We start from the raw sequence: 15033 nt of genomic DNA, 5'->3' as shown, positions 1-15033 counted from the left end.
CATTCTTAGATGAGAATTTGTTGGGTGAGGCTGGACTCTCCATAGAAACTCTTATCTCTAGTCTTCCACTAAATGTAACTCTGAGGGAATGTCAAGAGAAGCAGAAATTAGTGGATATTTGGTGATATGCCTTTTAAAACTTGAAATGTTCTGATTGTATAAGTATTTACAATCAGTGCTTTTCACGTTTGTATTACCTCATTCCATAGCATGCCTATTGGAAAAATTTTTACACAACAACTGCCTATAAATTATTTGTTAAGTGCACTATCAATTTTTGATGTAAGCATGTCTATGGTCAAGCATGTGAAGGGCATTGATAAAAAGTTCAAAAAGCTCAAGCGTTCACTGTATTTGTGACCTGATTAAAACTATTGCAGGAATGAAATTTTCAAAAAATTTAAATAGTTTAATTTTGTAGTCTTTACTTTCTAAATCTGAAATCAAATGACAATATTTTCAATACAAAACATTTTGAATTTACGCGCTTATTTTATTAGTTTCAAGAGCATGAGAGTTTTCATTCTAGACCATTAGTCCAGTAGACAAATACAAAAAAAGTGGGGCCTGCTGGAAGAAATTCCGAACTTAATGAAACTTCTACAGATTATTCGGGCGGTGTTGTGGGATGAGTCTGTCGAGTTATGTAACACGAGGACCCTGTGCTAACTTGAAGATGGCCGAAGAACCTCAACATTTTCGGACTTTTTTCGGTTATATACAACCATTATTTTCAATTAATTCTTGGTTATTATTTATTGATTTTACCCAGTTGATTTGATTAATAAGTTCAAAATAATTATGGATTGATAGGAATTCACAGTAAGGTAATAACATGCCACGATAACATTGAAATATCTACTCTTCACATAAACAGAGGCTTTTAGTCAAAGTTGCCTCCCCCCTCCACCTCCTTATGTTTCAATATGTCGATACTGATTAGTAATTACTATATTTACCATAGAACGGCTGGTAATTGTTAGAGGGTCAAAACCTTCGTTTTTTGCCAATTTGAGAAAATTCCTCTAATTCTGATTGGCTGCATCTTGGTTGATATAAAGTTTAGAAAAAAATTTTCTGAAAACAAAATTATAAGGAAATCAATTCTCTACAACTTTGAAAATGACCGTTTTGGTCGAAAACTAATTAAGTTAAAGGTTATAAGCAAAAAACCGAAAAAATGTCCGAAAATGTTGGGTTTATTCGGCCCTCCTCAAGTTAGCACAGGCTCCTTATGTTGGATAACTTGACAGAGTCATCCCTCAACACCCCCGAACAATCTGTAGAAGTTGCATCAAGTTCGGAATTTATTCCAGCAGACCCTACATTTTTTGATTTGTTTACTGGACTATTATTTTGATCGACTGTATCTCAATTGATATTGAGTTTACGAAAAAGTTTTTGAATACAAAATTGTAGAGAATTTGATGCTCTACAACTTTAAAAATGAACATTCAGGTAGAAAACTTATTAGGTTAGAAGTTATGAGCAAAAACCGAAAAAAGTTCGAAAATGTTGAGGTTCTTCGGCACAGTATCCTCGTGTTGTATAATTTGACACTGACAGAATCATCCCACAGCACCCCAAAACAACCTGTAGAAGTTTCATTAAGTTCGGAATTTTTTCCAGGTAAAAATGTATATATCTACTGGACTACATATACAGTTAATATCATTGATATTAGGGGACCTCGTCTCATTCCTTTGCTTTCCCCAGTTGTAAACTAGAAATAACCGGGAAAAAGGCATTGTCGAGAAAGTTGACATACGCAAAATTTGGAGTGCGGAAAGAAAATGGTGATTTTACTGATTTTCCCACCATTTATGAGAAACATAAAGTAAATATATTCATATAGTCATAGTCCTTATAGAATGCATGTGCCAGGGGATAAAAATCTTCTTTTGCCGTGGAACTTAGATCCTAAAATTGATTAAATATTGAATATATGTTGCCCTGCTGTGAACCTATCGATTCGCATTTTTATGAAGATAATTCCTGAATATTTTTTTATTTTGTATCTTTATTTCCATCAGTAGCAATATAAATATGAAATCTTAAAAAGCTGCTATGTAGCGAAAAAATGGTTATTTAAATTATAAAAAATGTAAATATAACACAACAATCATTTAATTTTAATAAATATTATTCAATCATTCAGAAGTACAAATATGGTGCAACATTTTCTCGATATATATTTTTTTAAAGAAGATAAAATATATGTGTATTCTTTATCAAAGGCATCTTGATTTCTAAAAATGAATTATTCTTGAAAAAAAAGTAAAAAATGACAAACATTTAAATTTGGAAATGCCATTCCTAGCTGTATTTGGCCAAAGTATTATTGTTTTCTTTTCATAATCATCATTCTTCTTAAGTAATTATTTAAAATTCACCAGGCCAGAGTCTTGCGCTGCTGAAATATGAAAATATTTTTGAACTCTCTATTACATTCCTATTATTTGGATTTGCTTCTAAATATCGGAAATATTCAATTGAACTGAGAATAAAACTATTTTAATTATTCATCATATTCTTCGCCAATTAGTATTACAAATAACCAGGAAATACTTCTGTTTACAATGACCTTACCTACATTTGAAAACGAATGCTGTAGAGGGCGCAGCCTACCCTTGAATCGGGAATATATATACATATATTAATATTTTTTAACTCAAAGAAACTTTTTTTTTAATAATACATGGTGAAAATATACAAATATTCTAATATTTTATGAAATAATCAGGCCCTGAAGGCCGTCTGTTATTTAACATAAACACTTTTATGCAAAAAAAAAGAAGAATTGCGACATTCAGTGCTTTTCTATGATCGTCCACGTTAAATTTGACTTGATCTGAAGTAAATAAAATTGTTATGTTATATTGTGTTCCATGAATTAAATGTATACGGGGAATTACCTAATTGTGAATTATTTTTCTTTTTAGTGAATTGATTAATTTGAACTCTACTACTGAAGTGTGTCATTGAAGAAGTGAATATTATTGAATTGTTCGAAAATTTGGGAGTTATTATTAATCCCAATTACTAAAAGATCCATGTTAATGCTAATCATAACCAAAAAGAATCTTGCAACCAGAGACATTTATTTCAATAATTATGGATTCATCAACTTTCAACTGCAATTTATTTGAAAAATTCAATATACAGAACACCCAATATTTCAGAAGAAATGTGGCACTTTCCACAGTACCCGATGATTGGGAATTGATGGGATTCAAAAATACTCAAATGGTATTCAAGAAGAGAACTTTCAATCGAAGTTTCAAAAATATCAGTTCAACAGCCTTGAAAAAAGGTGTTCTACATCATTCAAAAACTGACTTGAAAAATTTGAATATATATAAAACAACACGTAAAATTAAAAATTCAACTACATGTGAATCTTCTAATCATTTTGTAATCGACAGTATTAAACATGTGACTGATACAGAAAAGAAAGATATGAGCCAAGCAAAATTAATCTTTGATCCTAATGGGAAAAAATTCATATATTTGAATGGACAGAAGCTACAAATAATTAAACATTCTCCAGGTAAAGTGGAAGATAATGTAGTGGACACTGAATATAAATCAGTTCCCAATATCCTAAATTTGAAGTCAATTAATTTTAATACTGCCGGGAGCAAGATAGAACCAGATCAATCTAAATGTCAGTCATCTAAGTTAAATATTAAAGATCCACAACAAATTAAGGTTCATACCATTAAACATGTTCGAACTATTTTACCCAAATATAGTGATAAAGTTGTTTCAATAAAAAAAAATCAATTCTCTCCCAACATTTCTCTCATTACGAAAGAGGTGGGGGGGGAAAGTAAACTTGTAAATAGTCCAAACACATCAATTCTGGGGATTCCCCTGATTCAGGATATTGCACCAAGTAGCAATGCTCCTGATAAACTTCAAACATTGAAAGTTAAGAATATCAGTCAAATGACAACCACCCATTGCATTAAAAAGACCCATGAGTCGGTATCAGTTTCAACAAATACTGAACATCCAAACACTGTTCATATAGGAGTTCAAACAGAAGATATAATTGAGAACGAGCCCCTTAAAGAAACTAGAGTGGAAAATTGTCTTAGTGAACTTTATAGTGGTGGTGTTATAATTGGTGATGATGTTAATATGGGACATGGGCCTCCTTCAATCTATTCCCTGAATACCGAAAAACTGAAGATGAAATTTTTCAACGATATTCATCAATGTCTTAAATGGGATTCAGGGAACTTGTGAGTAACTTTTTTCATTTGAATTCTTAATTATTCCTTTTAGAATGATCAGTTTGATGAAGAATATAGATATAATCTGTTGCAATAATTTCAATTATTTCATTAATTTATATGAAGAAACTAGTTTCATTCACAATATCTTCACATTTATTCATTGAGTTTGTGTAGTTTGATAAATCTCACATCAAATTTTCTGACTTTTAAGTCGAATCACCTTTTAGAAAGTATAGAATAAAATTAGAAGGTTATTCACTTCGTGGCAAAGCTCATTTGATGAAAAATGTTCAAAAATATTTTTTTTTTCGATTTTTCAATATATTTCAATTGATTACTTCAGTTTGATTCAGTTAATATAAATTTTTTTTCATTTACTTCATTTTCCAAAAAAAAAAAAGACATCGATCACTGATGACCACTGTGCAATTTGTAGGAATATAATTCAGACGTATAGACAGCGGTCCTATTGGCAGTCATTCTTGCAAATCTTATCACTACATGCATCTGAACTATGCTATTTGTCATAATAAGCGTAATGACCATACAAACCTTCCGATTGAGATCGGTCTCTAGTGACCGCCGTAGCCTGACTGAACTTTTTACCATCGGTCATTTGTGACCGCGAAAGTGTTAAAATATCTTCTTACTATTTAATTTTGCTTGCAGACCAATTCATAGGGCAGTCATTCAGAAAAATTTGAAAGAAGTAAAAAGTCAGTGTATTGTCCTTAAAGCTCGAAAAGCTGGAGTAAATATAGCCAACATCAATGATTATGTAAGTATGCATATTGTATATTCTTATTGAAGGAAGTTCCAATCTTTGGAAATATTTTTAAGAATTTGATCAAGATAATATTTTATAACATGTATTCATTTGAATTTGTGGTCAAGAGTGCTGTGGAGAAATTGAGTTGATTTTCGATGATTACAAGTAGCACTTAGCTTGTACCATATCACTAACATTTGTTTACATACTTCGAATCTGAGAACTATTGAATTATTGTTGTATTAAAACTATTATGTAAACTAAGTCTCTGACAACAGCAGAATATGCTGTTTGGGAGAGGGGAATGAATGAATAAATAAAATAAAAAAAAATATGTGGTACAAGCTAAGCACTAGTTGTAATCACAGAAAATCAACTCTTTTACCTCTACAGCACTCTTGACCGCGAATTTAAATGAACGCTTGTTAAATTTTTGAGCATTAGCTACTTGGAAACCAATAGAATGTGTTCAGAGGGAAATCCATAGAATATTTACAACTGTTCCTTCTGCTAAATTGTGCGGCCATTGTTGGGGAATACCTCAATTTTATTTATCCTTCTGCTCATTTGTAGAAATGACCAAAATATAAACTTTTTTGTTTATATTTTCATTTATAGTTTCAACAATGAACTTGTAGTTTCATTAGAAATTGTAATTACTTGTAATTAAATTCAGGATTGTTTTGAGAAATAATGAAAATATTAACGTATAACTTGAAAAATTTCAAATTATTAAGGAACCCGTGTTCGTTTTTTCAATGAAAAAAAGAAATTTTATAACACGCAAAGGCCTTTTTGATAAATGGGATCTTAAACTATTGGAAATTGAAACAGTTTAATCAGTGAGATTGTTAGTATTTCTTCAGTAAACATTTTTAAGAACACTTTCTATGAATTGTTTGTGCTTATATTCTGAATTTTTTTGTTTGGCTTATCCTAAAATTAAATTCAATATAGATAATTTAGTACATACATTGTTATGATTGAAACAAAATAAAATTTTAAGAACGAAGGTGTTGCACTTTTTTCAAAACTGTACAGAATTCAACTTAAAAGTATTCCTTTATCACAGGAGTTCTACTCGAGATTTTTAAATTGATTTTAGAATATTAGTTTGGTTTTTAAAATTGAAATTTTGAAGTATTATTTGGAAACTTTTATTTAAAATGAAATTGATTGTTCTTGACTCGTGGATTTAATGGAAATAATGTATTCTATATATTCACTTATTTGATTTAGGAAGTAGTCAAAAATTATTGATTGTGAAAAGCCACTTTCTCTATTGCTGATACAAAATATCAATATTTACCTAAGAAAAATGAAGATGAAAAAAAATATGGCAAGCTATTTTCACCATTAGGTTATAAACACCACATTTTTTATCATAACACACAAGCTCTAAGCTTTTGAAAGGCCACCCAGAGGCTTAGAACAATTAAAACATTTATAATTTTTTTTTCAGACTCCATTACAATTAGCTGTGGTTCAAAGTGTTGGGACTGATATTGTTGAAGTACTTCTTAAATATGATGCTGACATGTCAGTTTTAGATTCGGAAGGAAACAATGTTCTTCATCTGGCTGTTGAGCATAATAGGAATGACTTAGTCCAAATTTTCCTTGAAAAACTTAATGCCGATAACTTAGATATTGATCAATTCAATTATGATGGTGAGTATTAATTTAAAATTGAATAATAGAATCACAAAAAAATTCAATGCTCAAATGGTGTAATATTATAATTATAATATATATTTGAAGCACCACCACTTAATGAATGAGCCTCATTTAAAAATTTTCAACTCGAATGAAATAGTCACAGTTCACTTTTTGGGTAGTGTAGAATGTTGATGTCAAATTTAAAAATCTTCTGGTAATCTTGATAAACTTTTGAACATTCAATCATGAAGTTATAGCTGTGCGTGAACATGACTTTACTTTATTCGTAAAACTTTACTAAGAAAAGTTTGTGAGTGTGAGTGGAGGAGACACATTCAAGTCTTTAATGTACAAGCTTTAATCTTTTTGAAAGTCTATTTTAGAGCAAAAATGATTTTTATAAGAGATAATCAATCAGTTGAATTTATAATGCTTAAATGCAATAATTTCTTTTAAACAAACAACACTGAACTTTATTCACACAATGGCCATAGACCAAACTCCTTCAGCCTGTATCGACAATTATATGTAGTTTCTACAACCATTTAAAAATCAATACGTGGAGATTATTTATAAAACAAAGCATATATAATATATGTATATTACATCTTCTGTATTTCCTCCCATATGGTGTTTTGTGGAAGCTTTCTGCTTGTCCTTCTATTCTGGTCTCTGTTTACACAAAATTCTCTCAAAATTTCTTTATTATAGGTTTTCTTGGAGACCCCCCCCCCCCATTCGAAGGTTAATGGGTGTAATTCCTGTTGATTCGTAGACAAGAGTGTTGGGGGGAATTAATTTCTTTTGTTTTTGAGTAATTTATAACTTTTGCAGTTCTACATTCTAATCACAACTGTGAGTCATTCAATTCTTTATCATCTACGTGTTTTCAATGATTTGAAATCAGAGTTTGGGTTTTCCATCTTGTTATCTCCATATCAACTAAATGGAAATACCATTACTTCAATTCCAAGAGATTTTGCACATTATACTTAGAAAATATATATGCTCCCCATGAAGAATGAAAATTGTTTTTATGGTAATATTTCTTCCATACAATCATTACAAATACGATTTGGCTATAATAATATTAAAATGAAATGTAAATCGAATGTTCACTATCAACAATATCATTTCATATATGTATGTACCTTGGTTTTAAAACATTCGAGTACACATTCTAAATCAAATAACAACGATTTTACAAACATATAGTTTTGTGAATTGGTTAGTTTAAGACAATGTTAAAGATATCATCGATATTCTTAACAAACTGCTTTGTATCTAGTCCACAACAAGTAACAAAGCTTCTTATGAACTTTCTGATTTAGAAATCTTCAAAATATTATTGTATTCTGCCATTTTAGGCATTTTGACTGTCCAAAAATTCACATTTTAGAGAGATTCATTATAATGTGATTCAAAATATTGAAAGAAAGGGTGTCTCATTTTAAAAAAAACATCAATGTTCTGTCTATGAAGCATCTCTTCTTGACTGTGGATCTAAGAAGTTTTATGATTATACCCAACATAATATCATTCTGGAATTAGTGGTTCCTCTTTGCAGAGAATCTTCAGTTTCCTCGATGGCTCAGTGGCTAGAGCGTCGGACTAGTTATTCGGAGATTGCGGGTTCGAATCCCGCTCGGGGAGATACTTTTTCTAGAAATGAAAAATAGTCTGAATGCCGTGAAATTAATTTAATATAATATCATTTTACCGCAATATGGCTTTATAGTTTTGCAGTTCTAAATCTTTGAAAATTTTACTAGGATTTCGGGATGAATGATCCCGGATTCGATCCTATCGCCAGATGTTCATTATAGTTTTTTATTATTAATATGCAGGATAGGCCACAGTCGATGGTACCCTGGATTTTTACCGGGAAAAAAATGTAAGATTTTATTGAAAATTTGGTTTCTTAGGTAGGAATCACTGCTCTATCGATATAAAATATTTTCGGTGCTGCAGTATTGCAACTCATATCAAAAAGTATTAATAATTCAGATATTTCAAAAAGAACACCCTGTCTATCATTACTTTTTTTAATTGCCATAATCTCTTGATTGTTTATGTACTTACTTCCTCGTCCCTATTTCTAGAGGTTTTCGAGTAATTGATTGATTTAGTTCTTTTTTGTGCAAGATTTAGCTTCAATTGAACATTGGATTGAAAGAAAATGGTTCCCTTTCAGATGATAAAACAACGTATACCTATATTCAAATTGTAAGGTTTTCAACAAACTTTTTATCATTTTAGCATGTCTAGTTGAAACCCTTGATTTTGAACAACCCTGTGTATTTCTTTCCACGTAAGTGGCACATGTGATATTGGTAATCCATACCCGAAAATTCAGATTTCTAAGATTTTTCAAGTACCAAGTGTTCCTATCTAAGAAAGCAAATTTTCAACAAAATCGTTCTCCATGAAAGTCCAGGATACTGTGGCGTATCCTGTATAATATATGGTGTCTATTCTAGATTTTTAGAAGCATATAAAAGAAATAATAAACCATAGTGTAAAATTCGAGGTTTTTTTTTGTTTTATAATTTCGAATATATACCTACCTACATCAAAAATGAATTTTACTTTGAAATTCACATTGAATACATTAAAGGGCATAGTTTAGTTGATTCTTATAAATGTGTTATGATATTTTCAGGACTTACACCCTTGATGATGTGTGCTTTTCACAATGATAGAATAGATATGGCTGAACAATTTTTGAAGAAAAACGCCCAAATGAACTTAAAAGATTTGAAGTCTGGCAGAACTGCCATATTCCATGCAGCTGAAAGTCATAATGGTAAGTATTCAATTGTGGTTTTACAATGATGTATTTATCAAATGAAACTATTTCTTGATTATAAAGAAGATATGTTTTCACTTAGTTGTTTTCATTCAAGGTTCCATTGAATAATTTAAGTCTTTTTTGTGCTTAATGACGATTTAGGAAAATTTTGGTTTCAGCAGGGAGGAACCTATGCTCATAGTGCACGTTCAGTTCTGGAATTTTTGAACAGAACTTTTCCTGTGCGGTTCATTTGTACTAGAAGTATTATACTTTGGCCGGCAAGTTCATCGGATTTAATTCCATTCGCCTTTTTTTTTGATGGGGTTACATTACTCAAATATATAACCAAATAAAAACAGTTTGGATTGATATTCTTATTATATGGAACAACCATGTCAAGATTTGTGTAATATTTTGAGTTGATAGCACCGTAAGAACCATGGTGAATTCAAAAGCAATACCGAAAAAACTCAATACTTCTGTGACAACAGATCTGATAGAGTTTCTTTTTTTACTCTCTCAATATAATATTAATTTTAGACTCGTGAGAAATTGTTCCTTTTATTCTTCAATTGTGTTGTGTAAGTATTAATATATTTTTTTTTCAGCTTCAATGGTTTCACTTCTGCTAGATTACGGCGCGGACACAAAAATTCGAAATTTTTTTGGTACATCTGTTCATGATGCAATGTTCGAATTGGACGACATGCCGAAAGAAATAAAATATCCAATTTTAGGGAGGGATCTGAAAGTTCATGAAAAGAGGAAACTCTATCAACAAAATGTGAGAAGAGAAACGTTTAAACGTAAGAAACTAGATTTTGTATCCACTATACAGAAATTGAAATCTAGGTCGAATTTTGTAATGCGTGATAATGATATTAAAAAATGAGGTTAATACTTTTCATCGAATTTAACTTTAACTTTGATTTCGTTTCGAAATTGTTAATCTACAATTTAGATATATAGTTTTATGGTAAACCATTATGTATATAGTTTTTATGGTATAAATATTTTTTGTTTTCTCTTTAAGTGTCGATATACTTTTACAATTTTTTTGAACTTCAGCTTCATCTAATAATCACTATCATTTTTATTCCATATTGAAAAACCATTTCTCACTGCCTTAGTCATAGGGATTGATTCAATTTATTGTAAATAATTAAAAACATAATTTTGAAACTTTGATTTTTTTTTAATTTAAGTTAATTAATTGAATTAAGTTAAACTGTAAATTTGTGGGATATGTATTACCAAGATCAACATCTCTGAAATGATTCTTTCAGGAAGGATGATTATGCTTAAGACCTTCACATATTTATTTATATTATGCTATTGAATTTTATGTTAATTCATATTATTTTATTATTCTGATAAAAAATTTTGAAAATATAAATAAAATATTTTCAATTTTATGTTAATTATTTTTTGCCAATGATGGAATAGAATTTTATGTGTTCTCATTATTTCAATGGTGTGTATATTTTATTTGTAAAAGTCGTTCCAAATTTGGTGAATAAGTGATTTGGCATTGGATCATAAGAATATAATTTCATTTTTATTTATTTATTTTTTTAAATCTGTTTTGGGGATGTAACTCATTAAGTATAGCTTCTGTACTTTTTCAATAATAATTAAGATGTATTGATATAATGGCATAATATAGAAATTTAACAGAAAATAGATAATTATTAAGCACTATAACTTCCAAATTATGGCGTTTTATCGTTAGGGGGGTGATATACAAGGCCATATTAGCGGTCCTATTAAAAATTTTAGGTGATGCGAGATCTAAAAGTGGCGCCCCTCCAAATACAAAACTTTGTTGTTTATGATTCAATATTCATCACAAACTGTCTTAGATGATATAATTATACACTAAACCAAATTACTGATGTCATTTATGTTAAATCATAAGAAAGCTCGTTTGACTAGTTTGGGCAAGTATATGTGATGTAGTAGATTATAGATGAAAAATAAAAACAATAAATGTATTGAATTCATTTTATGTTACATGCATACAATATCAAATAAAATATGCATATGCACTTTTCTCTCTTTAGCACTTGAAAATTTTTTATAAAGTAGCAATAGGGCAATAGCATTTATCTATATATTGTTATGGTTGTTTCAGAATCAATATTGGTATAGAGATATAACTGAGAAAAACCTATTGATTACTTTCAATTTCGCATTCAAATAGTTAAATAAAATAAAACGAAGTAATTTCCACTATGTTATTTAATTGTTAGCAACAATTGTTTCGCCACACTGTGGCTTCATCAGGCTACATTTCTGAACTGATAAGAGTACAAAGATTTTCGGAATCTTATATAGGAACAAAATTGACACAAAAATATTCGAAAGGGTATAAATTACAAAGTTATATTGGACCATTTACAGCCTGGGATTTCCAAACTATCGGAAGAAATTCAATAAAGGGGATGAGTTAACATCCGTTTGTTCGTTCAACAGAATATTTACCCAAAATATTCTGTTGAACGAACAAACGGATGTAAACTCATCCCCTTTATTGAATTTCTTCCGATAGTTTGGAAATCCCAGGCTGTAAATGGTCCAATATAACTTTGTAATTTATACCCTTTCGAATATTTTTGTGTCAATTTTGTTCCTATATAAGATTCCGAAAATCTTTGTACTCTTATCAGTTCAGAAATGTAGCCTGATGAAGCCACAGTGTGGCGAAACAATTGTTGCTAACAATTAAATAACATAGTGGAAATTACTTCGTTTTATTTTATTTATAATGAATTTCCGCCAAGTAAGGACCGAATCCATTAAATATTCAAATAGTTATTTATAATACAAGTGCAGAAGGCATTGATATTCTTCCACGAGTTCAAAATTCAAAAACGAGCCACGAAGTGGCGAGTTTTGGTATGAACGAGTGGTAGAATGAGCCTTCTGTACGAGTATTATACATTATTTTCTCTAATTCATTGCATTTTCATTGAAATTAATGAAATATTTCCATAAATATAATTTAGTGATTTTTGCATTGAAAAATGTTGGTTGGCAGAACTGATTTCTTTAAGGCAAATTGATGAATTGACAGATAAAGCCGTGGCGGAAAGTTCGGAGTACCAACATAGAATAATAAAATATAACCATGAAAACTGTGCGTTTCTGATATATTCTCGCACGATTTTGTTCTACAAGATGTGGAAGAATGAACGGAATAACCACAGAATTAGAGAATAGTTATTTATAATACAAGTGCAGAAGGCATTGATATTCTTCCACGAGTTCAAAATTCAAAAACGAGCCACGAAGTGGCGAGTTTTGGAATGAACGAGTGGTAGAATGAGCCTTCTGTACGAGTATTATACATTATTTTCTCTAATTCATTGCAATTTCATTGAAATTAATGAAATATTTCCATAAATATAATTTAGCGATTTTTGCATTGAAAAATGTTGGTTGGCAGAACTGATTTCTTTAAGGCAATTTGATGAATTGACAGATAAAGCCGTAGCGGAAAGTTCGGAGTGCCAACATAGAATTATAAAATATAACCATGAAAACTGTGCGTTTCTGATATATTCTCGCACGATTTTGTTCTACAAGATGTGGAAGAATGAACGGAATAACCACAGAATTAGAGAAACAAATTTCTCAAATAAGTTTCATTTCAATTTAAGATTTTTTTATAAATCATCATAAATATACAATATTCATGAATTATGAGCTTATTATGCAAAATCTCTTTATATATTTCGAGTTTTTTCTTATTTTTGTATATGTTAAAGGCATTTAGGAAACAAATACAATATTCATGAATTATAAGCTTATTATGCAGAATCTCTTCATATATTTGGAGTTTTTTCTTATGTTTGTATATGTTAAAGGCATTTAGGAAACAAATATTATTATTAAAAATAAAGGTTTATTTTACGAAGTTCATAATTGTATCTCAGCGAAGAAATCTTTCATCCATGTTCAAAGAATAGATTATAAAATTCCATTTATTCTCTTCTAATTGGTTCATCATATTCATCATACTTCAACAATCCCATGTTCCCCCAAACACCACATTTCTGCCAATACCTCACCCATCCCTAATAACATCAATTATCTCTACCCCTTCAAGCGAAGGTTCAATCAGAACGAGCAACATGAGAAGAAAATTAGATCAGAAGGGTCCACCAGAGAGGCGCAGAACCGACCAGACAGAGGCCATAAAGGTAGATGGAAATCATCGACAGGTCTAGCAGAAGGAGACACAAGAGGCCGAGAAGGAAGCAAGAAGATGCTGACTTTTGGCAGTGAGTACGTGGTAGAATAGGGGTCACTTATGTTTACGCGGGCGCTAGTTTAGGATCTTAAGTGTAATTCTCGGTACACTATTCGAGGAGTAACTATGACTTAAATGACCTCGAATCTTAGGAAACGAGGATAATAAAAAAGTATGTTAGTACTCTGCTCAACCTCACTGCTCACAGTCAAAACTACTAAACTCCCTCTAAAAACCCCCATCCTTATAACTTCCTTGCGCAAACTGAGGCTGATCCTATGCTGTGAGGACTTACGGTTTGCGTAAGTTGTGCAAGTTCGCAAAGGTCGCAAGACCAGGGTCAAGAGGCGTCTCTTCGTTGAAGATTAAGTTCGAAGGGAGCAGGCTTGCCGACCACCTTAGGCTCGAGTTCCGTAATCAGAACTATGGGGAAACCACGGAACGAGGGAGATCATTGATGGGTAGTTGCCTCACGATTTTTAGGCTACCTGTTGAATGACTCTACCACCTTCAACGAGTTGCTTCTGCCCTATCCCAGACTCGTTAGGGCAGGACAGCGTGAAACAAGAAGGACATTCCGCCGTAGAGTACCAAACCCTTGGTAAGCCGGTCGCATTGAGGCTGAATGCGTAAGAGGAAGGTTGGCGTCCTTGGAATCTTTCTCTACGGGTTCGGCGGAGGAGTAATGGAGGTTTTTAGTGAGTATGCCCTTCAGGAGAGCCTCACACTACCCAGTAGGTGCTGATAGATGTTTTACACTCGTCGAGATTTGTTGGGTATCCATAAGGTGGATTTCCCTCCATTTAAAAAAAAGGTTCGGTAACCACGCCCACTCCGGTTAGCAGTTTTCATTTTAATTTTCAGATTATTGTTTATGAATATTTTCCATGACATCTAACACTCAAAAACTTTATTATTTTAATTGGTGGGGAAATTCTTATCCTTTCCTCACCACTGGAGCAGACCTAATTGTCTAGACTTCAACTCCAAGTAAGTTGTAATAACTAAAAGTCTCTAGCTTGGACTAATTTACGCACTTTATATGTGAATAATTTCCACTTGAATTATTGCAAAGAGTACCAGAAATGAATGTAATAAATATAGCAAAGTGATAATAAGTGATGAATAAGATAAACGTAAATAATTATAAAAACAAAGCAAAATAATAAAAGTGAAGATATTTGGGTAGGCAACCCGAATTACATATTGGAGAATTGTGAGTAATATACAATTCTCCAACATTAATTATGAAACAAATACCATTCAGAACCTTTGAGAACTATTAGTTATTTACAAATCAAAATAGATCAACC

The 15033-nt window shown here is 31.2% G+C and overlaps 1 protein-coding gene and 1 non-coding gene across 2 annotated transcripts; both read left to right on the top strand.

Annotated features, from left to right (window-relative positions):
* Positions 1–2868: 2868 nt before the first annotated feature.
* On the top strand, positions 2869–11528 carry LOC123675663. Its single transcript, XM_045611110.1, has 5 exons — positions 2869–4250; positions 4914–5022; positions 6476–6683; positions 9334–9477; positions 10074–11528. The coding sequence occupies exons 1-5, from the start codon at positions 3115–3117 to the stop codon at positions 10355–10357; spliced, it is 1881 nt and encodes a 626-aa protein (XP_045467066.1). The 5' UTR covers positions 2869–3114; the 3' UTR covers positions 10358–11528.
* On the top strand, positions 8252–8324 carry Trnat-agu. Its single transcript has one exon. It is a non-coding gene; the product is annotated as a tRNA-Thr (tRNA).
* Positions 11529–15033: the final 3505 nt, after the last annotated feature.

Source organism: Harmonia axyridis, chromosome 3, assembly GCF_914767665.1.
Source record: "Harmonia axyridis chromosome 3, icHarAxyr1.1, whole genome shotgun sequence".
NCBI classification, from domain to species: Eukaryota; Metazoa; Arthropoda; class Insecta; order Coleoptera; family Coccinellidae; genus Harmonia; species Harmonia axyridis.
This window is presented reverse-complemented; position numbering and strand designations above follow the sequence as displayed.